The 25,002-nt window shown below is 39.7% G+C and overlaps 1 protein-coding gene across 6 annotated transcripts in view; it reads right to left on the bottom strand.

Annotated features, from left to right (window-relative positions):
• ATP7B (ATPase copper transporting beta) overlaps positions 1-25,002 on the bottom strand; it is a 42,194-nt gene that overhangs the window by 2,041 nt on the left and 15,151 nt on the right. For 4 of the 6 annotated variants that reach the window (XM_014868858.2, XM_088159638.1, XM_014868857.2 and 1 more), the window contains exons 2-20: positions 21,020-22,247; positions 19,253-19,489; positions 18,016-18,179; positions 17,028-17,189; positions 15,529-15,605; positions 14,989-15,163; positions 14,219-14,452; positions 13,940-14,031; positions 13,693-13,820; positions 12,462-12,616; positions 12,143-12,277; positions 11,074-11,268; positions 9,349-9,531; positions 7,593-7,791; positions 6,243-6,389; positions 5,014-5,156; positions 2,959-3,162; positions 2,755-2,872; positions 1,887-1,989 (exon numbers count right to left, since the gene is read on the bottom strand). In XM_014868858.2, coding sequence (XP_014724344.2) covers positions 1,887-1,989; positions 2,755-2,872; positions 2,959-3,162; positions 5,014-5,156; positions 6,243-6,389; positions 7,593-7,791; positions 9,349-9,531; positions 11,074-11,268; positions 12,143-12,277; positions 12,462-12,616; positions 13,693-13,820; positions 13,940-14,031; positions 14,219-14,452; positions 14,989-15,163; positions 15,529-15,605; positions 17,028-17,189; positions 18,016-18,179; positions 19,253-19,489; positions 21,020-22,247 — 4,079 coding nt within the window. Of the gene's footprint in view, positions 1-1,886; positions 1,990-2,754; positions 2,873-2,958; positions 4,406-5,013; positions 5,157-6,242; positions 6,390-7,592; positions 7,792-9,348; positions 9,532-11,073; positions 11,269-12,142; positions 12,278-12,461; positions 12,617-13,692; positions 13,821-13,939; positions 14,032-14,218; positions 14,453-14,988; positions 15,164-15,528; positions 15,606-17,027; positions 17,190-18,015; positions 18,180-19,252; positions 19,490-21,019; positions 22,248-25,002 lie in introns of those variants that run through there. The other 2 variants (XR_015801427.1, XM_088159640.1) reach the window with 2 other exon arrangements.

Below are 25,002 nucleotides of genomic sequence, written 5' to 3'. Positions count from 1 at the left end.
AGAGAAAAGATATGAACAACTAGAGGTCAACATGTAGAAGCATCTGGCACTAGAACAAATCCGACACTTCTGATAATGTAAATGTATTGAAAATGTTTATACGGAAAAATATAATTATAGATTAATTACATATGTTTAAATTAAGTTTCCTACCTAATAGCTCACAAACAATTAATTTAAAATGCGTGGTGTCAAGAATGTAATGGTCTCAAAAATTAGTTGCAAAATAACTTTTATTACTACTTGAATTTTGAGCCTGCCAATTCTCTCAAGCCAAGATAAACACAGAAGGATAAAGGAAGATGATGGAGAAATGCAGAACACTCCTCAAGATGTTTCTGATCTGAGTTTTCAGTCATTCAAGACCACATACCACTGATTGAGCACTCTTGCATTTAGTGGTTGACTTGGTGGTGCCAGGTTAAGGGTTGGACTCGATGTGCTTAAAGGTCTTTTCCAATCCAGATGATTCTGTGATTCCATGCACTTCAGACACAATGTTAAATAGCTAAGAGTACTCATCTCATGCCATTAAGACATTTCAATAGTAAAAGAGAGGGACTCTCAAAGTGAGGTTCTTTAATAAAAATTATGACTTCGCTGAATTATTAGAAGGTTCATAGAAGAAAATTGCAGGTGAATGGACTCAATGAAAAAACAAAAAAAATAAAATTAAAAAAAAAATCACTTTCTGATTCAATGTATACCAAGTCAAACCCCAGCAATGGCATGTATGCATGGTCTTCTTCACATATATAGGCACTCTTGTGTTCTTTGGAACCTGAAGTTCTATTCACCTGAACTGAAGCTTCAAGAAAGATTGTTCTAAAGTGTATACTGTAATACAGCTTCCATAAGACTGAAGCCAATTTTTTTTAGGGGGGTTCTCAATATCTACCCAAAATGGTGTGTGACGCTTAATGCAATCAGCACAAGGTCAAAAGAAATGGAGAATTAAGGAATCCCTTTATAGAAATTTCTCATCCTTTGGATAACTATACACTGAAACCTTTTGGGATGAAAATCCTGTAGTAGTAGGGCTGATTCTGCAAACAGACGTGTATGTATGTCTTTTGTATTCATATTGAGCATTTGCAGGATTAGAAACATGATGTAGTAACAGATTTCCTATATTAATTTATACTATACTGTACTGTACTATACTGCAACATACAGAAGATCCCAGCTACAGTAAAAATATGTGAAGGTTTGGACCAATTTCAGACTACATAAAACATAAGAACAACATAACAAACATAAAAACAAAAAAAGTCTTATTCTTGAAAGGTGTTTGTTTTCTATGCTGTTAAGAACAGGTCCACTGTAACTGCCAAAAAGGGCACCCAAAAAAATGTAGCATTAAAATGAACAGAACTTGAAAAATTTTGCTGTAGATCAGAAATTGGTTTGCTTCCAAAAGATTAAAGAAAGATTCCTTATATGCAGCAAAGTGCAAAAGAATAAATACACTGCTTCTCCATTTCTCTCTGGCTAATTTAAATAGACAAAAATAAAAAACCAAACAGGTGCAAATATTTTTTCAAAAATCCATTGCTACATTATAGAGAATTATCTTTCAAACTAATTGTTCATTTGGTATTCACAGCAAAAAACTTCCTTATCATTACTTTACTTGGTTTTGAACTAGATCTCCACCACATAGGCCCAGGTGACATCCAGTCCCACTGCTAGTTAAAGCACACTGCCTACTGCCTTAGTCCAGGTAAGTTCATAATAGTGACACCTGTCTCTTTTGGAGACAATGATTAGACAGAACAAGCCCAAGCTAATGGACTTTCAGGTACTTTTAGATGTAAAAAGCCCAAATTGAGTCCCAGCCCCAGTACTGCCACTGCTGCCCAGCTGATAAACACAAGACAACTTGCCATTTCAGCTGCAGGGAAGACAGCAGGACAGACACAGAAGAAGCTGCCATCGCAGCTGATCCCATCCAAGGCTGAAGCACGAGGCCAACAGGCATGAACACACCTAGCAAAAAAAATATGGACATGAGCCAGAGCTGCTCGTCCCAGGCATTTCTACCCCTGCATATCACAGGACACATCAGCAGTTCTGCAACACAACCTGCTGAGACCTCCATAGACACAACTAGATCAATATTTGTATTTACTCACTTCTTACTAAACATGTCCCTTCCACTGCAAGGGATGACTTGCACCAGTACAGGTACAAGACTGCAGCCACAGGGTGAGACTATTTGCCCCTTCCAGATATTCTGCACATATGAAACATAGCAAAGGCAACAAGAAAAACAAGGCAATAGTAAGGGAAACGGAGGGAGAAGTTACTCATAAATAAACGAGGAATACTTGAATAAGTTTTAAATAGGAATTTAGAGCATGAGAAAATGTCTGACAGAGGTATAAAGAATACAAGCAGTAGGAGAGAAAATGTGTAATTCAGGGCAAATAAAAGAGGGAGCACCCAAAAGTAGGATGATACATCTGATTAGAGCTGGGTTTGTATATAAAGAAACTAATCCCCAAGTACTGCTATACGAAGTAAGAGTATAGTTTTAATTTCATCTAGGAGTATTTATTCCTAAGAGGCAAGCAAAGAGAAAAAAAAAAGTAAAAAAAAAGTAAGTATTTATTTTCCCCTTCTTCTACCAAGTTTTAAATAATCTAGGAACCTGTCTTTGGTTCCTTGAGCAGAGAATCAATCCTACAAGAGGCACCACAGAGATCAACTGTGCTGCTGTCTTTGAAAAGCTCAGCTCTGGCAGTCACATACCTGCTGCTATGGGTATTCCAAGCATATTGTAAATTAAGGCAAGGATCAGATTTATTCGTATTCTTCGAACTGTTCTCTTGGATAAGTGAATACTGGCAACTACATCCAGCAAATCATTCTGCAAGACAGAAGAGCAGTGAAAGTTTTCCACATGCAGTCTTCAGAAAACTAAATCAAATAAAAGGCCAAAATTGTAGTGCTCACTCGGATAAGAACAACATCTGCAGCTTCAATGGCTACATCGGTGCCCGTTCCAATTGCAATTCCAACATCAGCCCTGGCTAGTGCAGGGGAATCGTTGACTCCATCACCAACCATTGCAACCTTCTTCTTTCCATTTTGGAGTTCCTGGACCTTTGCAACCTTGTGAGAAGGAAGAACCTCTGCAAAGACTTTTTTGATCCCAACCTACGTACAAAGAAAGACACCCTGTTGGTGACATGCTTCATGCTGGAAGGAAGAGACATTTGCTGTTTTAGGTGAAGGGTAAACAGGAATATCAACCAAACTGATTCTGGTGAAGGCAACACCTGCAAGCTACACGGAAAACTGAAGAGTAACATGCCTTTGGCATAAGAATAGACTGATAACAGCACCCTCCTACTGCAGAGATGCTGGCAAACCATACTCTGTGCTTAGCATCATGCCCTGCATGGCTTCTGGAGCTCCACTGCCCTAGCAATAAAGATTTGTCCTTTAAATACCTTCAGGGGTGGTGACTCCACCACCTCCCTTGGTCCTGCTGACCACACTTGCTGATACAGGCCAGGATGCCATTGGCCTTCTGGGCCACCTGGGCACACTCTGGCTCATGTCCAGCTGCTGTCAAGCAGCGACCCCAGGTCCTTTTCAGCTGGGCAGATTTTCAGCCACTCTGCCCCCAGCCTGTAGTGCTGCCTGGGGTTGTTGTGGACAAAGTGCAGGGCCTGGCACTTCACCTTTTTGAACCTCACACAATGGGCCTCAGCCCATCAATCCAGCCTGTCCAGATCCCTCTGCAGAGCCTTCAAGCAGATAATGCAACACACGAATCATGTATGATCAAGCATTACAGCAGGGGAAACACAGAGACAAGTATGTGCAGGTCTCAGGGAGATTATAAAAATAAAGCACATGGCTGGCTAAATGCTTCTACACATCATAACTTATGTGGAGTTGCTAGCAATGGCTCTAGTGTTGTAGTTGAAAAACAGATGAGTGTATTAAATAGTGCTGGGATAATGCCTTTTTTTTGGCTGCCTCACCAGGCAGAAGTAGCTTTTCACCACATAAGATAGAAGTACTCTTTTAACCTTTTAAAAAGCAGAAAGTAACATTTTATAATGTTTTTAAAACTGCTTACCATTTCTTTCAATTAGAAAGTACATTCCAAAAATTCAATGAAAATGTAGGTTGACACAAATTAAGCTTGTTTAAAACATTCATCTGTGTTCCTGGAACCATAAATCCAAGCCTGTTTCTGAAAGACTTTTTTCCCTTGACAAAGAGAGTTGGGTGGGAAAGCACTTTACCATAACTGAACACAAAAGCAAAAGAGTGAAACCCAATAGGAGGAGCATTAAAGCATCACACAGAGAAACAAAACAGACCTCACAGCACAGAAGAACGTGCATACCACAGTGCTGGCTGAGTCAGCTGTGTGGTGGGACACCTGAGGAAAGCAAAGTGGCACATGGTAAGATTAGAAGTAGACCAATGCAAAAGGAAAGAGGGAAAATAAGATTGATAGGGTGGAAACATAGCAAGGTAGAGTGAGAATCTGACTTTTCATTTATAGTTTAAGATGGGGGAAATCTCATATAAACCAAACTCCTTTATACTGCTATGCTTCTTGACAAAAATTTGTATTTTTATGTTACCCTTTAAGATAATGACAAATCCACACTGTGGATTCCCTAACTGTGACCAGGACTGGACCTTCAAGGAGCTTTCCTTCATCATTAACCAAACAGGTCTGCCTTTCAGCAAAGGGAAACAGGAAGCTTCAGTTCAGCAACCAATTACTGCAAGAAACTCCATTACTCTGGGGAAGTACTGACTGCATCTCTTCAGCAGGATCTTAATGCAGCCACTGCCTCTTCTATGCCGTAGGACTTGACCTGATTTTCAGTCCAGTTCAAGAAAAATTTGTCTTCACTTAAGGTATCCAGGGAAGCTGCAGTTCCAGTGAAACTGAAGCTCCAGCTTCAAGTTCACCGGAGCAAACAGGAGTTTTAGAACCTCATTGTGTAGCTTTTTGAAACACAGAGAAGCAGATACCTGAGTAGCAATGGCTTTTGCAGTTTTCCTGTTGTCCCCTGTTAGGAGCACCACGTCTATTCCCATGCTCTGCAGTGTGTGCACAGCAAGGGCTGCCTCCTGCTTGACGGTGTCTGCTATGGCGATCATTCCACACAACACACCTGCACAAATGAAAACATCCTCTGTCAGAGAGAGCTGTGGGAGCCAAAGTGACAGTAAGAGAACAGACCTCCCCCTCCATCCCACTGTGGTAGCCTGTGAAATAGCACATTCTGAGCCAATATTGAAAGTCATGTCTGCAGCTTTCTCACTTATGGTCTCTTATTTTTATCATTTGCTTGTTTCAGATCAAACAATAAACACCTTTGATACTTAGGGATCGGGAAGACAAAGAGGAGAGTAGCTTTTAAACAAGCCTAACTTTTATGTTTTATGGTATGTGAGTGTGGGTCAGAGAAAGTGTTGGTAGTTGTGCCCAGGTTAGATGTTGAAGCCAGTCCTCCAAGAAGAAGCATATAGAGTCTGGTTTTATGTCTCCTAGTCTTTCAGGGTTGGATCTCTGCTAGAATTAATTATTTTAATTGAGAAGCCTTGCATCTGCCTTCCAGTATATTTGCTCAAAGGTGTATACAAACTTTCTTCACAAGCAAATGCCTTTCAGAATTGCTCTCTAGGAGCACCTAGAATATTTGTTCAGTAAATGAATCATTGGCCTCATTCAAGATCACAGGTGTGCTAGCAATCTATCACCATTGCAATAATTTCTCATACCGAAGTATTGTCTGGAATCTCTTTCTGCCTGGCATAGAACAGAATCCCACTGGCAAAACTCATTTAGTCTAATCTATTATACTTGAGTGATCTAATGAATCACCGTGTTCATTCACTGCATGTTTTGAAACCAGTGATGTGACAGGTTGGTCCATGATCCTTAACTGATGTAAATTAAGGATTGGACATGGCATCGTATCGGCATTGCTTGTTTGAAGAATGATCCTAGACAAGAGGCGGTTCAGAAATTAGTTCTTAAATTAAAACCTCCACAACAAAAGATTATAGACACTGTTCTGTGGCAAAAGCTTCTTTTAAGAGCACCTTGATATTTCACAGTTCACAAGCAGTTCTGCACTAAAAGATTAGTAGTTTCTTGACACTGAGCCAGTGATCAACCACTTCAGATTGTTTTCATCCATTCCACAGCAGGATTGACTCATATTTGTTAAATCACTCTAAGGAAGAGCAGTTACCATCTATAGCCACTAGTATGGCAGTCTGTCCTTTCATTTCATGGTTTGTCATAGCATCATTTATATCATTTGTAATATTCAAGCCATTGCGTCGCATCCACTCACGATTTCCGATCAGCACTGAGTATTTCTGAGAAGCTGATGGACCTTTGTGCAAAAGAAAGAAAAAGACAAAAAGGAAAATGAGCATCTCAAAAGCAGTGTACACAGGCAGAGATGTTTGAAGAAGACAAGTCAGGTGGAGGCACTGCCTGAAGAGAGCCTCATACAAGTTTTCTCTTTCAAGACCCAATCTGTGGCTGTTTACACACAGAACTGCGTCATGGACTTAATGGAAGTACTTGCTCATGTTTGCCTTTGTCAGCTGGCATTGTTTCTCTGAATAAGCTCAGTAGGCGCATTTAATAAATGCCATCCTGCTTTGTTCTCACAACTAATGACTTTCAAACTTAAAGGCTACTTCTGACAAGAAAAAAGTAGTGTAGTTCTAACAAACAATGCACCTCATTATGAATTCAATCCAACTTCACAAGAACCATATAAGCAAGTGAGAAAATATTACATTAGCACCATTCAGAAATGGCACAGTTCTGATGATTGAAGTTCTCATTCTATTTAATTCTTCTAAAAGTTTTCTCAAAAAGGTCAAGAGGACCACAGCCTTCTGAAGAGAACTGATGAGCTCTTTAATGAAGGCTTCAAATACCTTTTATTTCTCTCCTACACTACAAAATAGCAAAGTGGCTTCCAGAGAGTCTGTAACAAACCTGAATGTATTGGCTTAATCAAAAATATCAAGCACTAAAATCAGTTTTCAGATATAGCATACTTTGTTTTGCATCTGCTGGAGACATTTGGGTTTGGGTTTTTTTAATTTTAATTAAATGCCTTGAGAGGTATATGAACAGGAAACAAAAGGTCCAAGTTAATATGGAACTAAGGGGTAGGATATAAAAAGTTATAGTAAGATAATATATGTTAAAGGTAACTGCTCTAAATGGGAAGAAAATGCTAAACGGAAAACTTTGCTGTCTGCTGGACCATTCTTCTGTCCAAAAGGAACATTGCTGGATATGCCTTATTGTCTATGTATTGTATGGAATTTTCAAGTACCCATCACTGTACCTAATTCTCATTTAAGTTTCTGAATTGCAGAGAGAGATCAACAGTTGTGGAGAGAGCTTCAATTTTTTGTTAAGGCACATTTTTGTCCCTCCTGTTCTTTGCCTTCTTCTGCCCCATATCCACCTTTCTCTTGTACATAGTCTGGTGGGTGGTTGGTGCTGTTGGTTCATTCTCCCTCACGTTGCAGCTGTCACAGTGCCAGCACAGGGGCAGATAATCACTTACCTTGTGATTCCAAGGGTGTGATCACTGCGTTATCTCCCAGAGCAGCACTGCTGTCCCCACTCCTGTTAGCATCCAGCTTATCGGGACCTTCCTCAGCTGTGCCAAGGATGGCCTCAACTCCCCCGACCTTGCAGCTGATACCACAGCCTGGGATTGCCTGGAAGTCGGTGCAGTATCCCAGGCTCTCAGTGCCAAGCTCCTGAAGGTGTAACCAGAGGCCATCATCAATCTGTGCTGCCCACGTGGGGTACAAATATGAAATAACTCTTGCCAAAAAGAGGCCTCATTCCTCCCCTTGACAATGACTGACCAGCTGGAGTATCAGTAGCACAGAACTAAAAGTAAGGTTGCTCTGGGTGTGCTGTGGCTTAGACTTCCAGAAAGGGACAGCCATACAGATCCCAGCCAGGTCTCAGCCCAAGCACCAGCAAACCATAAGGAACAGCTTTTCCTGGTAGTTCAAGGGTGAAAAAAATTAAATTGGTGGTTCATGACTCCAGCCAAGACTAGGAATGAAAGAGAAATATTTCAACATTAAGCCATGCAGCATCTAAAAGATACAGCTTCTAATTAACCTCACAGACAATTGGCTGTGGTGGATTAGAACTTTTGTATATATGTAAGAATACAGTGAAAAACTGTATCTAATTCTTCAAGGGATCTGTCTGGATGTTAGGGAAACTGGGCTTTTCTGTTGAGTTAGGGAGAGAAGCCAGTGAGTATCTTCAAGATTAGATAAAGGAATTATCAGGACCCTACAAGTCAAAAAAAGAATGGAGAAAATACTAATTTGTAAACAAGTTATTCTAGGTTGCCTCTGAAAGTTGTAACTTTATGTACCTTTCAGTGATCTTAAAATACAGGGATGACAAGATAGGTGGTAAGAACATCAACCAACAGTATAGCATTACAATTCATGTAAGGCATGATCCAGTAACAACTGCTGCATGGGAAGACTACAGAACTGTCATGGGAAGACTACAGAACTGTCAGGGTACTAAACCAAATTTTAAATAAAAATGTAATATACAAGAAAGACAACTGATTTATTGCTTATATTCTCTTTTTCTTTCTAAATTTATGTTTTACTTCTAAATTTTATAACTGAAAGATCTAGCAAATTTGATATATTTTTAAACATTATTTTTCCCTAAATCAATTAATGATTTTTCTTAGCAGACATAAATTGTTTATTTACACAGGCTTCCTATTTTCACTATGACTTGTGTTTTAAATTTCCTGAGGCTTGAGGAACACATGACATATATAAATTACCTCTGAGGATATGTAAAATTTGCAAAGACTGGAATAATCTATTAATTTATTTGTGAAACAGTTTAATATTCAAGCTTTAAAGCCTTTTGCCTAATTAATTCAAATGAGCAAGTGACTAATAGAAGTGACTATAGTCAGGTAATATGAAATGTCATCACACACATTTGCTTCATGGTGTTATTTTAAGTAAAAGTATTCCTCCTGCACACATTCCTTATTTTCTCACTAGTTCAAGATAAACTTAGCAAGATCTTCCTTCAGAACTCCACACTGTTACCAGGAAAGCACAGCTTAGAATACACTGTCTGGTAATGTCCAGACCAAGATGCACAACCATTCAATCTCCCTGCTTCCCAGCCTGTTACTGTTTAAGTAGGTATTTTTCTCTGGGACCTGCTCATTTTGTACAACATTGCTGCAATTTCACAGATGCCTTGGATGCATTTTCACAGGCCCTGGATGGAATAGGAAGGCTAAGTACCTCTTTGCAGTATTTAGTGACAGCGATTCCTAAAGGATGTTCACTGCTGGCTTCTGCTGTACCAACGACAGCCAGCACCTTCTTCAGGGGGAGCACAGCTGTGTCTCTCATCAAAAGCACCCTCATGACTTTAGGAACTCCATAGGTGATGGTCCCAGTTTTATCAAACATCACAGTCTTGATCTGCAAGAAAAAAATACAGTTACTGCCTAAGCCCTGCAAGCAGAGGATGCTTGTATGTTTATGGCACATAAATACAGTCAAGACTTTATGAAACAATTGACTATATCCACACAAAGACAGAATAAATCTACAGAAGCAGGGATCCCTGTAGGTACCTGGAACTATCTGCACAGCAGGTCTCCTTATACTTTCTTATTCTTTCCTCATAAAGCTACAAGATCCTCCTGTGCCATATCAGGATCTCAGACAACAGTGTAATTGTAGGACTGAGATGCATACACAAAGGACATACATGCATTCACATGCAGGATTCATGTAATGCCACCTTAATCACTTTTACCACAAGGTATGCGATGCAAACAGGGCTTTTTTGAATAAGTTCTAAACAATTAACAATAACACTGAGGAAAGAGTACTCTGGAAGTGGTTTGGTGATAGAGAAGATGTAAAGAGTGCAAGAAGTTCAAGAAACAACAACCTAAGCAAAATCGATGTCATGCTATTCACCAAACTCAGCCATCACTTGTCAGCCAGGCCAGTGGGTCTTGAGGAATCAGAAATGAACCAAAAAACCACAGCCCCACATATACTGGAACCCAAAGATAAAGTCAATTCTAATCCTGAAAATAAACACAGCAGAGAGAAACACAAAACCCAAAAACTTAGCAAAATAGGCACTTCTTCCACATCCAGCTATTCCAACACACCAACTTTGCAGAATCCAACAGGTCACCTAATTTTCTAAGTCCTGATCATAGCCTTGCTTGGATCCAAAAGGTAAAAAGTCCTAGCATTAATTAGCAGTCTTTTTTTTATTTTTCCCAGAGCCTCGGAAAAACTTCTGGTCAAGTAAGAACAAGAATTATCAGTCTGATTAACTTGCTGTTACCATCCTCTTCCCTTAAAATGTTCTGGATATGTCTAATACAGCCTATTACAGCATGCTTTTGATTCATTTTCTTTTCAGCAGCTGTGTTTTCAAATCTCTTTCTCCTTCAACCTCTCCCTCTTCTTTGCATAATTTAAATCTTTAATAAAAGTCTAATAAAATTTAAGTCTATTAAAAGTCTTTGAAGACATTTTTCTCCCTCCCTGCTATCTTTCTTGTCTATAGACTAAAACAACTTCAAATAATTTTTTTTCTTGCATTTTACATTTTAAACTTCTGATCATGAACAATATGTATTTCACAACAGGTCTTAAAGGAAAGACAAAACCTCAGTGGATTATTGGGCTCTTCCGCAGAAGAGGTAAACAAAGTGCAAAATCAGAAACCTCTGAGGCCATGAAGTGGATAAGCAACCACACAGTCGTGCAATTGTAGGATATGTTGGCTCTCAACACTTTGCTGTGACTACTTTGAAGAAGGTCCAATTTGTCCTCTTAACCTTAACAAGCAGCAGTCAATTAAAAAAAAAAAAACAATAAAACAAACCAACAACTTTCCACAGTCTTTCCTCGGATCTGCAGGATTTCCTGGGGAATTATATTTGATGTAGCAATAGCTGGGTAAGCTACAAAAGTACAGAATGAACTATTAACCTGATGTGCCATTTCCAGGGGTTTTCCACCTTTGATGAGAATACCATTTTGTGCAGCCACTCCTGTGCCCACCATTACAGCTGTGGGGGTAGCCAGGCCTAAAGAGCAAGGGCATGCAATGCTCAGCACAGTGATTGAGGTTTGAAATGCAAACCTCAGTATTATTTCAGCTTTTGAAATGTTTTTGTTCTGATTCTGCAAAAAGAGGGGAGAGAAGGTGAAAAAAACAAAGATATGTAAGATTTCCAACAGCAGATAACATCAATCAATCACAGTGCAATCAATCACAGTCATTTCAGAAAACACATTTATCTGGAAAACTTTAGTACAGGAAATCAATCTATTATTGCTACTGTAATGCTAAAGAAAGGTCAATGCTATTAATTGTTTATGGCAATATTTTCTGGATTTTTGCTGCTCAAGCATACAAATGCTTGTCTCTGCTCTGAGTCTCCCAGGTGTCAACATAACTTGTTGGAATTTCCTTTAAAGCTTAGCAAAGGAGAACACTATTTCCAGATACACAGATCCCCCCAGCTGCTGAGCATAGCAAATACACATCCTAAAAATAACAGAAGCTCAGCTTCTTTCTCAAGCCAAAACCACTATCTGCCATCAGAAACAGGAATATCCACAAAAATTTCAGACATAATAGGAATGGCTCAGCTCCTTGCAATGCAGCTATAGATCGTATTTAATCCAGAAATGCTGTCAATAATTTCTATTTGTAAGAGCCCCATGCAGAACTGAGGGGTAAATGCAGATAGATTTATACCTGCAGAGAGATTTTAAACAGTATAATTATCTGCTCTGTGTAGAAAATACCACGTTTTACAGAAGTATTTGCAGAATATTCTGAGTTGGAAGGGACTCACAAGGATCATGAAGTCCAACTCTTAAAGTAAAAGGCCCATACGAGGATTGAACTCCCAACCTTGGTGTTATTATCTAACCAACTGAGCTCCTCTCAGGGTGATTATAACATCAACCCCTATATAGAAAAGGTATACTAATTACATTGGAAGACATCCTAACACAAAAATCCAGTTATAATAATAAAACTACTTACAGGAAAATATTTTTTAATAACATCAAAATTTACAAAACCAATTGTGATCCATACTATCAATGTCACAGTTGAAATGAGGATGATAAATGGAACAAAGTATCCACTGAATTTATCTGCCAGTTGCTGGATGGGTGCCTATAAAAAATAAACCCAGTTATTTGCATGTTCATGGTCAAAACACATAAATATACAGAGTTCATGAAAATACGCAATAGTTCTGGGAAAACAGTTTGCTGAAGTACGTAAGTATCAAAACATAGAATTTTTTTATTATTCAATCAAAATCTGTGAATAAGGCTTTCTTCTCCATTAGTTTTACCTTTGACATTTGAGCTTCTTCCACCAATTTCACAATCTGTGCCAGAGTGGTATCACTACCAACATGAGTTGCATTAACAAGAAGTGAGCCATGTGCATTTATAGAACCAGCAATCACTGTGCTCCCAGGCTTTTTAATGACTGGCATAGGCTCCCCTGGAAAGAAGAGGTAAAAATAAATGAGCCAATACCCCTAACACATTAGCTAATCCATCAGCACACAGCTCATTCTGTGTTAGCAAAATCAGCATGCTAAGCAATAATGACCAGAAATCATATACTATGTATCTCTGTCTGGTGAAGACATGGATAAGTAGTGTCATACTTTTATAAACCTTTTTGTGGAATTAGTTTCAAAGCAAATGGTTGTAACTTTTCAGTATACCATCCCTCAAAAGGGCAAGGAGCAAATTGGCTGGAAAAGGTAATTCTAGGAATTTCTCCATTAACACCTTGCATAGCAATGGGAGTTTGAGAAATCTGTCTTTATCTCCACAACCGTCAGTTTTCAAAGACTAGGAAGTTTTTTCTGGGGAAAGGCTCCTGTTCTCCTGCTACCTCTGCAAGAATACTAGCTCTAGAACAACCTTATTTTCTCTATTTTTAGTGGTAGTGATAATGACTGGTTTCCTGAAGCTAAAGGTGTCCCTGCTCCCAAGTAAAGTAAAAACAGAACTAGAACAAGTAATCCAATGCCAGTGTAATTTTTTTATATCCCTTATTTATAACGATTGTACAATGCATTAAATCCTTACTATATTTACAAAATGAAATGAAAATTTCAGAAGATGTAAAAAAAGTCCTGTAACCCTTAATGAACATCAAATTTTGAGGCTTTCTTTCCTCCTCCTTGTTCATTGAGAGAGCCCTGTCATATGAACTCCAGCATCTCATCAATATTTCCACATTATCCTTTAGAACTTATTTCTGAGAAGGTACCATTTCTACAAATACATTCAAGGGGAAACTCCAACCAGATTGCTGGAATAATGACAATGCTGTCATGACTCTACCCATCCCATCACTAGGTTAGTGAGTGGCCAAACTGAGAGGAAAACCTTTAGTTTTTTAGGGTGTGCACAGATGCAGGATTTGAATTCAAGCTCACAAAGCCACAGCATCCATTGAGGGAGGCTATTCAGACAGCAGTGTTTGGGTTGGGTCTGCCCTCTTTTCTCGTAATAAAGAGTTCCAGAAGATTTCACTTGTTCGTGTAAGATAAGGGAAGTTACCAGTAATGAGAGACTCATCTGCCATAGAACTGCCATCAATGACCTTTCCATCCACTGGGAACTTTCCACCAGGAACAACTTTTATAATATCACCCCTTTGAACCAGTTCAACAGGTACTTGCTCCTCCCTGCAAAAGACACAAGTAGAACAGGCAGGTTACTTACGCCATCAGCTTTCAGGTTAACTGGATCAAGTCTAGTCCGTGACCCAGGCAGGCTGAAGGGATTTTGATTCATAAATACATACCTGACAATAGAGTTGCCAGGTCCAAGAGTCACCACGGTGGCTTCTGTGGCTTGAAGAGACATAAGCTTAGCAAGAGCTTCTGAGGTCTTACCCTAAGAAACAGAGACTCATGTTTAAGATACACTGAGATGTATAAAACCTCATATATACTTAACACAATGAACTCTAAATAACCTTTCATATTATAGACTACACCAGAAACAGCTGGCTCAAAATTGCTCTGAACAGTTTATTTTACTCCTACCACAAACACGCAATGTTTGTGTGAAGTTGAGTTACCTTGGCTATGTGTTCCAGCCATCTGCCAAGTGCAATGAACACAAACAACATCGGAGGAGTGTCGAAGAAAGTGACAGGGCTTTTCTCTGCCTTTTCAATGATTGCTACTATCAGAATCACACAGGAATACAGATAAGCAATGGTCGTGGCCATTACGATGAGCACATCCATATTGGCTGTCTTGTGTCTCAGTGACTTGTAAGCTTGTACATAAAAATACCATCCACCAAGGAACTGTTGGTGTAAGCAGGGACAGACTCATATTAAGAGCAGTAACCACAGAGTACATAATACTGCCCACAGTAGAATTAAAACCATGTAGTACATAAGGGAAGGCACTGCTGACCCAAGCAAATTTGATACTGATATAACTTCAGTTCTACAAGGAGACTGACTCCACTGACATCCTCTCATTTGCACTTCCTTGTTCTCAGAACCAGCAAATATAATCCTTTTCCTCAGCAACACAAAGTAAACAAGGCATAGAAAATAAAAGGATTTACCTACAGCTACCCAATTACTTTGCAGGTATTTCTTTAATATCACCTTCTCCACTTGGAAACTGTCTGATGTAACTTTGGCAGAAATAAGAGCCATGAGTAAATACAGAATGGATAACTTGCAGAAAAGTGCCACTTTGTTCTGCATAGGTGGTTCAGGCAAGAGGGCCTAATCCACTAAATCTTTCCATTAACCTGTCTTTAACACATCAGATTACATAAATGGGAAATTGATAGAAAGCAAACCCCTAGGAGGTAGTATGGACATACCTGAACAAAAGTGCACAGGATAAAGAAGAGAAGATTCAAAATAGATAATCCAGGAATGAGATTCTGTTCCAGCACCTTAGATCCATGGTCTTCACCATTGGGTATTTGCATATAAATCATTAGGACTACAACAGGGATACCAAACACTAGGCTGTACAAAAAAGATTTCCTCCACCTGAAAAAAAAAAAAGCTGTAAATCCACGGGTTTTTTACATCCCACTCAGGCCCAACTATGCTGGCAGTGCAGGGCTGGGGTTGGTTATTAGCACTGTGCTAAGACACAGCTTTGGGATATTTGCAAAGATCCAGTATTTTGGAACAGCTTCGGTGCCTGCAACATGTTTAACTGTATAGACTTCTGGCAGTTAAAAACTAAAACTAATGAAACTAATAAAAGTACTTGAACTAAATGGCGAATGGTAAAATTAAAATTGCTTTACAAAAAGAATAATCTCATTAACTGGGAAGAGTGCTGGGGGAAGTAAAGTTACAAGATATGATCTAGACGTTCATTAGTGAGAGAGGAAAGAAATACTTACTGCTGTATTTCCTTTTTATGATCCAGGTTATGTGCATTTGGAGCTCTTTTAGCTACAGAAGCATGAAAGCCAATTTCCTTTTTATAGAAAGGGAAGGAAAATAAGTTAGTTTTGATGAAGCTAACCATATTACTTACAACACATTTAAATGACACTACTTTCAGAAGAAATGTCAGAAAAGGACAATGTTCAATGTTCAGTAAATTTCAACCCCTTATTTATTTTTTCATTCTGCCAAAATGAGAGGCTATTTCAATCAATACTCAAAATTTGGAATGCAAAGGACTTCTGGTTCCTATACATGAACACAGTGTATAGTCCAAGTTCTTAGGCATGGGGAGCTTCCACTGATAGATGGAATTCTACTGCACTCCTCCTAAAGGAAAATATATGCCCTTTCACCTCCACTGGAATAATCAGGAGATATGGCATATACCACAAAGGAAATTAAAATGCACAAGCCACTGGAAACTAGGTAGCCTTGTGAAGAAGTCCCTAATACTACAGTTTAATAAATACACCTGAAGTTGAAAATTGAAGTGTCTAAAGTTAGTTTAAACCCATAGGACAACAAACCGCAGGGCAAAACATCCCAAGCAAAAATCCAGCTTTGATTTGAGTCACAGTTGAGTGAGTTACTGCAGTAGAACCATGCCTCCTGCCCAAACCCAAAAAAACCCTAAAAACCCAAAGCACACTTGCAAGAACAATACACTTAACTTCCTACCTGCATCATGAAATGCTTCTGTGGCAAAGCATGCTTTAGAGAACTACTCTGCCAGCCTGAACAGTCTACTAGTTAACATGTTAATAACTGCTGCTGCATCAGTTCTGTGGTCTAGCAGATCTTTTCTGAGTAAATACTCTAGAGCATAGAAGACAAGCAGTCTCTGCTGTCCTCCTGACTATTCACTGCATGCACCTCATACAGTATCATCTCTTCCCTTCTGGCGGGACAAAAAAAAGAAAAAAGTTTTGTCCACATCTGGGCTATGATAACAGTAGATTTTATGATCTTTGTGATTACTGGTAAACCAGGATTTTTTTATTTATTATCAGGCTGTATCACAAGCTGTTTCCATTCAAAAAGATGTGGGAATAGATGCAAGTATGTACATATATATGTAATACTTGTGACACGATCTGTGGCAAAACTTCTTTTACAGTCTTTGCCACTGTCAAGAGAAATAAGGGTTTTTTCTGAATTATCAACACTTCATTGAAATGACTGTGATTCTACACACAGAATTGCAAGAAATATATGACACTTTTCCCAGATCAAGATAAAAAAGGTTCATTTTGTAGTGTATGTTTTTAGAGTAACAGCTGGGGAGCCTATGCATTCCTGTGGAGCATTGCAGCCTCACCACAAGAGCACAGAAACATGTCAGCAATATGGCATCTACAAAATCAGTGGAATCTCTCAAATATCAGCTGCTTTATTTCTTTATACATTTTACCATGTGATTGTCCACACATAAAAAATTTCCAAAGCCTACCTTGATTATTTTTATAATATCACGAGGTCCAATAACTTCAGGATCAAACTGGATGTGAGCTTTGCTAGTCGCAAGTGCAACTGAGGCAGAGAATATGCCATTTGTTCTCATGAGTCTGGATTCAATGTTGTGAACACAAGAAGCACAAGTCATGCCTGTAATCTAAAGAAAAGACAATTTTGGGTAGTTAGCAATCCCCCACATTCACCCAATATTTGTAGGTGTACTTGAGACAATGCCTCAGCATAGCTTTATAGAGCTGTCTTAAATGATACAAAGCTGAGAACATAACTATCCACTTTTATTATAAAATTGTGCAGACGGCAGATATAGTCACAGCCATGTATTTGCATGGTATCACTCAGATATGCTATTAACTGTAGAAGTATAACTAATATGGTTCTATCAATACCTATATTAACATTGCCAAAGCTAAACTCTGCACGTGTAACTTCACCTCTCTTAAATTTTCCCGTGACTTCAATAAGGCATGTTGCCATTTTGTGATCTATTAACACAGCAGCAGTCTATTGTTCTCTGTCTTGCAGTAAGTATTAGAGAATAAAAATTAGTATTTGAGGAATCCATCCTTCATATAAGCAATTTACTAGTTTTACTGATTTCACCCAATGTTCCTAGACCTCTATGCAAAGCCCTTAACATTAGCAATGCATATTTTTGTTGACATTCTCAGTTACTCAGAGTCTGTACTAAAGCGCCTTAAAGAAAACTTCTGTTTCATTTCTGGTTGATAAAAAAAGTCTAATCTGTACATAGAACTATCACTTTTTATTTCAGTGCTTTTGGATGGGTTCTTCTAAGAGAAGTAGATTTTGTCTTTTCAGCAATTATGAAAAAAATAGTGTCACCAGCCAGAACTGAGCTGCTGAAGCCACAAGTGCTCAAACAAAACTATTTGCAAGAAAATGAGACTTCCAGACCTCATTTTTCCAAAACAAACATTTAATTTCAAATACACATGACTTACAAGAAGCTCCACTTGTCCTTCTGTTTCTGCATTATTTTCCATGATGGTAGCTTCAAAACCCAAATTCTGGATCAGCTGTGCAATTTCAAGAGGCTCTATGAGTTGTGGCTTGTATTTTATCTCTGCTTTACCTGCCATCAGTGCCACCAACACTGAAACAATTCCTGCAGTGGCAATAACAAAAATATTAGATAATGTAGCTCTTCTGAGGGAAAGAAAAATGAAATGTTACAAGCTACTGTCAGTGAGGACTGTAACAATTTAGAGATATTATAAGCCTAATGATTTCTCTCTGCCTCCTTCTAGTGTTGTTCCCTAGTCACAACAGCAGTTTTTACAGAGACCCAGCCACACTGAGTTCCCCTTTAACAATGAGAGCAAGATTTACACATGGAAGGAGGTGAGTTTTGCTGTGATTTAATGCTATAAAAAGGATGTTTGGAAGCAATCCACTGCTGCAAGATCTCCCCTAGACTCCTGTAGTTTGGAATGAGCCCCGCAGCACAATGACCTTTGTATTTGCCTGTTCTCCACACTCCTTGTTTTTTTAATAAATAAAAAGCCCACAGAAATCTAAATTTAGAATTGAAAAACAAAACATAAAGATCACAAGGCCAAAAAAAAAACTGTTTTGAAGAGCTGTCACTTTTTCTGATTTCTAAATCAAGGCAGTGAGATCACCACTGGGAGACTGGTGAGAGAATAATCAATAAGCAAAACCTCCCAAAGGCATGCTGACACAAATGAAATCAGATCTTGCTAAGGCTCATCTGTTAATCTTCTACATGGCCAGAAGAAAGGCAGCCCCAGCCTACAGACTTCTAGACCAGTAAATATCACTGTGCCTAAGCTTACCCTGGCAGTGGAGCCATACATTTGTTTGCCCCTGCTTGTGCAAATATGTTCAAAATGCCTGAGCTCTCAACGGCTCTGGGGGAGATGGATTGCTTTGTAAACCAACAAGGCCCTGAAAACTTAATGAGAACCATTTCTCTGCTCTTGTCTTCAGACTTACTTGAATTTTTTAACCTGTTAGAAGTATGTTCATCGTGCTTGTCCACCAATGCAATAGGATAGCTAAACAGTGACATAGTTACACCAGCACTAAAAAAGAGCATTAATTCTATTTAACTTCCAGATGTTGTAGGACAGCCTCTTCCATTAATCTCACAGAATATATTTTCCATCCTATCATCCCTTATTATTAGACTCATTAAAGAAGTCTTATATTTATTACCATCTTCTTTCTGCAAATTTCTTTCAATGGTAGACACACACGATGCGCACGTCATGCCTGTGATTTGTAGAACACACTTTTCTTCTGTGGTTCCACCGAGCTGGTTTGACCCATCAGGGTAAGGACTATCTGGAGGAGCATCCGAGGCATCACCCTGGCGAGGAGGCGCTGGAGTTCGAGGCTGCACAGCAGCTTTGCTGGCGTCAGGCTGGAACCTGTGTTCTCCAGTGGCAGTATCTTGAATAAATGCACAATACACTGAACTGCTTACAGTGTGATTAGATGATGCAAAAATACAAACAAGTCACATTTAACAACCACACAAGCCCTCATAGTTGTTTAGAAGGTGAAACAATAACCTTGGTCTCTATATGGAAGTAATATAAGTTGTTACTATGCTTATAAAATTACATATTAACTAGTACCACTTAAATGACCATCGAACTCTACAGAACTAGTTTTCTACATTCAGATGGCAAATGATTCCCTCCAATTTCAATGCCTAGAGCTGTCAGCTACCTCCACTTGATAAAGATACATTGGTATCTAGAGGGTCCTTATCCAGCACAGAGAATGTAGTCCAGTCATACCCATTCTGTCATTGTTGCCATCTATGCAGCACTCATATCACTTGTTGAGAACAAGTCTCTCAACAGGTTTCTCTTTATGGCACAATATCCATACTGCAAGTACTGCAAAATGAGCATTGGAAGCACCCCAGAGACCTGAACACAAACAGGCCTCTTGCAAGCATTTTTATTCTTTGCCAGATATCGAACAGAAACACAACAGCTCCAGCTGTGTTCATAAACTACCCCCCTTGGGCAGAGGTTTGTGTAAAGGAGCAAGAGTTGTTTCTGAACATGTTAAACACGGGGGTTTCCTTCTTTTCCAGATGGAGTGGAAGGTCTTCTACTAACAAATTATAAGCCAAACAAATTATAATTAAACACCACATACATGCCCCTCCTCATTTGTAGTAGTACCACAGATTCGGAAGGATTGGACCCATGAGAGAAATGAACAGGATGTGGTTTTTTGTGATCAAACTACTTAATTTCAGGTAAACTACATCAGTATTTCAAAGCAAATGCATTTAGTTGAAGCAGGTAAGAATTGCCACATTTGAAATTTGCAAGAGAGGAGATTGTGCATCAAAACGACTTTTTAAATCTTGAGCACATGTACAAAATGCATACACTGCTGCAGCTGACATGTAAAAGCAGCTGTTTCCACCCAAGAGTACCTGCATTTTGCCATTTACCCTGCTTAAAGCAAGGTTTACTGAAGCAAGGCTGGTAAAAATACTCAAGAAATAAAAGTCAAAGGCTAAATAGAGGTTTTATCTAGGTAAAAAGTGGTTTAAAATGAAAGATACTTCATTAAGTTTGTAGGTTTTAGTATTCTGGAACATAAAGGCAAACATTTGGTTTGACAGATCTACTTAGAGCAGCCTGTAGACATAGGAGGAAACCTATTTCAGGGGGTAAGGGGATGAGCTATTTGAAAGGCTTTGTACCTCAGACCTTGTGGCTTCATAATGTAACTCAGCTCTTACACCCACTGATGCAGTTACTAAGGGCTGAAACAAGGTGCTTTACAGCTGAAACCTCTCTCCCTTGCTAAGTGAAGTCGGATCAGGACAGGAACTCAGAAGAGACAATGGAAATGTGATGTTTTAAGAGTTTCTCTCCAGAAAGGAATCTCAATGCAGACATTGCATGACCCACCTTGGCACACGACCCACAGAAGAAAAATCGCTGTTACCTGTCAGCACAGAGGCATCAAATCCCATGTCTTCTAAGGCAGCTCTTAACTCTTCTCCACTAGTGACAGCTGGATCATAGTGTATGGTCCCAGTACTGCCAGCTAGAGAAACTGCTACACGCTGCACTCCTTGTCTCTGTGATATGGCCCCTTCTATGGACTGTACACAAGAATTGCAGGTCATGCCACCAATCTTAATAACAACCGTGTGTGTCGTGCCTTGTGGTGGTTGTCTGACAACATTGTATGTGAAAGCACCCGAGGGAGATGTTGCTTCATTTGCTTCTGAACCATTAAGGAGGTTTACTTTAAAGTTTCCAGGTGGTAGGGATTTGATAGCTTGCTGCAAAGCTGACAGGGTGATTAAATCTGGGCTATACTGTACCACAGCACATTTATGCTCCAAAGACACTTTAATACTTTTTATGCCAGGAAGATCTGATATATTTCCTTCGATGTTTCTGACACAGGACTTGCAGTGCATGCCCTCTATCTGTAGAGTCACTGTTGCTGTGCTACCCATCTCTGTGACCAGTGGATCCAGCCCATCACTCTCAAGACTTGCAGGTGTCTCCCTGGGGTTTGCATTCTGCAAGCGCTGGAGATCAAGGGCACCCAGCTTCAAAGGGGCTGATTTACTTTTAATGGTGCAGTCATACCCAAGGTCACTGATGTGTCTCTTGAGGTCATCAGGCTGAATGATGTAAGGATGGTAAGCAATAATTGCTTCTTGGTTATCAAGTGACACCTTAATTTTTGTTACACCTTGCATTTTCCTAATCTTTCCTTCAATGTTGGTGACACAGGACTGGCACGTCATGCCTTCTACCCGAAGCTTAACTACTGCTTCTTTCAAGCTTGGCAAATTTACAGTTGCTGTTGTCAACTTCTCTTCTGCTATGTTGGCATCAAAGCCCATATCCAGAATTTCCTGGCAAATTTGTTCAGGGTTTATTTCTGACTGCAGATACTTGATAACGGCATTGTTCTGTTCAAGGGAGATTTTAATTCTCAGAATGCCCTTCACCTTGGAAATTCGGCCTTCTATCGACTGCACACATGATTGGCAAGTCATTCCCACAATGTTGACTACCACAGTATGCTCTTGGGAAGGTGGAGAGGGCATGGTTTCAGAGCTCTCCTCATAGCCCATGTTGTCAAAAGCAAAATTATGTTTCATTGTAGGCTTCAGCTCACAACCAGGAGGAGCATCGGTGTTGGACAAAGCCTAAGGAGAAAGTGGAAAAGTAAAAATAAATGCATGTATCTTCAGCCCTGTAAGAGCAACAACAGTCTTCATATGCTCTCAAGCACATACTAGAAGTGCTCTCAAGTTAGTCTACATGAACAAAACCCTTTACAACATTATTTTACACTTTGAATATTTACCAATGAGTTAGGCACATGATGATGACAGTCTCTTGAGCAGCAGTTTAGAAAATACTGACTAGAGATACAAAAACAGAATTGATTCAATATTCCTACCCCAACCAAGTAATTTAAAACTTGAGTTCTCTGCAGCCACAGGACACTTCATTCACACAGCCTGAGCTGCTCTTCAGAGCACACTGTCACTGGCACAGTGGGTCACAGTAGAGAATGTGCTGACTGCCTCTCTAAAAAGGTCATAAACTGGCCCAGTTTGTTCAACCTGCTACTTCCCAGGAGGAGTTCAAACCAAACAAAAGACAACCAAAAAGCCCAAGAAAACAGAATCAAAACTTTTCCAGAAGCCTGAAACAAGTTGGTGCAGGCGGGGTCAGCTGCATGACATTTGAAAAGCTATAAGCACACACACAAAGGCCTGGGCTCTCTGCATTTAATATATAATCCTTTTAGCTTGAAATCTGTATCTAACAAAGACCTTGAAGGAAACATAATTCTAAGCAGATATTTTCTCTATGGCTTAATTTTATTTACCTACTTGTGAGGCACCTAAGACTATAAACTGTGGTACAGTAACTCACTGATTTGATCCAACATTGATTCTCAGGATGGCCAGTATTGAAATAGGCCAGCCAGAAATGAACTATCTCTCAGTCAGATCACAGGCTCTGCAACACTGGAACTCTACAGCTGAGTGCACTTCAATCAATTGAAAATTTATTTTTTTTTAAAGTGCCAATGCTTCTCCCAGAATAATTATTGAGAGCAGAGACTCTGTCTCCAATTGCTGGAGCCATATGATGAGAAAGATTGAAAAGGGCAGGAACAAGTCCTAGATTGACAGATTTCATGGAAAGAAAATGAAAATTCATGTCTATGATTTAAGGCAACTTGAAATACTAAAGATCTAGATGAAACTACTAGGATAAATCTATTCTATTGCCTGCAAAGCCTTGGGCTCTCTGACATTCAATAAAACACCTGATGCTGGGCATTACAGCAGGAAGAGCCTGGAGAAGGGCCCACTGGATCAGGCTCAGTTCTGCAGATCCTGTTCCTCTGACCCACAAGAAAACTCCCTTCTCAATACCACAGCATTGTTACAAATTTACTCACCACAATCGGGTAGGTCAATCAATAAGGCAATTTATTAATTCGTTGATAAGGAACGGGCAGGCAGCACTGGGGACGAGGGGAGTCTGCGCTCCACCAACACGTCTGTCCTGCCCCTGGTCACTGCCCCTTCCATAGGCAGCTTCTGGTGGGGTCGTGTCGTGCTTACTGTGCTGGGGTACAAGCCTGAGGAAGCCCGAACACGTTGGCTACCATTCAGGTAGCAGTGGCTACAAGCCCCCCACCAGGTCTGGACAAGGCTCAAACAAGTTGTCAGGTTACACTGCTAGCAGGCAGGTAACAGCAGTGACAAGTCTGTTCATGTCTATACAAGCCTGCATTTTTCCTTATACATAAAAAGTGGATACGATTTATGATTTTAGTGACAAAATAATAAAAATACATGAAAACAAAAAGCCAACAATTTACAGCAAACTGATTTAAACAAACATAACGAAATCGTTAGATTTTCCTGTGTCTCATGTCCATGATTTACTTTGGGTTTAGTATTTTTGTTTATATTGATCTCATGGTGTATATTTATAATGACACAAATCACTATGTAATATCTCACAGCACGGATGAGAAGCATTTAGGCTGCTTAGTAACACTAAATTGCATCCAGTTCATTTGATGCAGTATTCAAAATTCATTAACTTGGTTTTGTTTCACGCTTAGACAGCTTGGGAATAATGAGGACTGGGGTCACAACCAAAACAGCAAAAATTTGAGAAATTTGCTTTCAGCCTTTTCTGCACTGTATTTGTTAGAACAGGAGGAGGAATGAGCAAGCTCAACTCTTCAAGATGATGGTGCAGCCCCTCAACTATCCTGACAGAAACTCTCCCTCCTGCTCCCCCTCTTCTGCTTGGCCTCATGGCTGCACTCCACGGAAGAAGAGTCAGAGGAATATTATAGTCCCGGGTCTTTCTTTTGTCTCCTCCTCCCACAGGCCTGGCAGCACCCAGGACACTGTTCTCCTTGCACTTCCCATAAATCAGTGAAATCCTCCACATACATGGGAATGTGCCACAAGCACCTCCTTTCGAAATGAAGCATTAACAGTTAATCAGACTTCCCTGAGAAGGTGGTGCCCTTCTTAAGCACCACACAAAGACAGCCAAGACACACCCCCATTCCTGTGTCCTATCATTGTGACTTCCCACAGTTTGAAATAATGATCTGGCCTCATGTATGGGAAAAAAACCCATCTGAAAACAGTCTCCCAACCACCACATTTCAAATGCAGCCTAAACTCAAACTCTCATTTATTGCAAATCCTGCCTCAAGAAGCATTATATGAATATTGTCCATCATCCCCTCTTCCCTGTCTCCAGTCCCCCAAGGACACTGCCAGCTCTTATCAAAAACACCCGGTGAAATCAGTGTGACATTTACAGAAGCTCACCTTGTGCAGGTACTTTGGCTCACAGCACAAAGGCATTTTGCCTTCTGCATCCTTTGGTGAAACAAAGCACGAGTGG

The sequence above is a fragment of the Sturnus vulgaris genome, chromosome 2 (assembly GCF_052056855.1).
Source record: "Sturnus vulgaris isolate bStuVul1 chromosome 2, bStuVul1.hap1, whole genome shotgun sequence".
Classification (NCBI taxonomy): Eukaryota; Metazoa; Chordata; class Aves; order Passeriformes; family Sturnidae; genus Sturnus; species Sturnus vulgaris.
The sequence above is the reverse complement of the archived record's forward strand: the minus strand, read 5'-3'. Positions and strand labels throughout refer to the sequence as shown.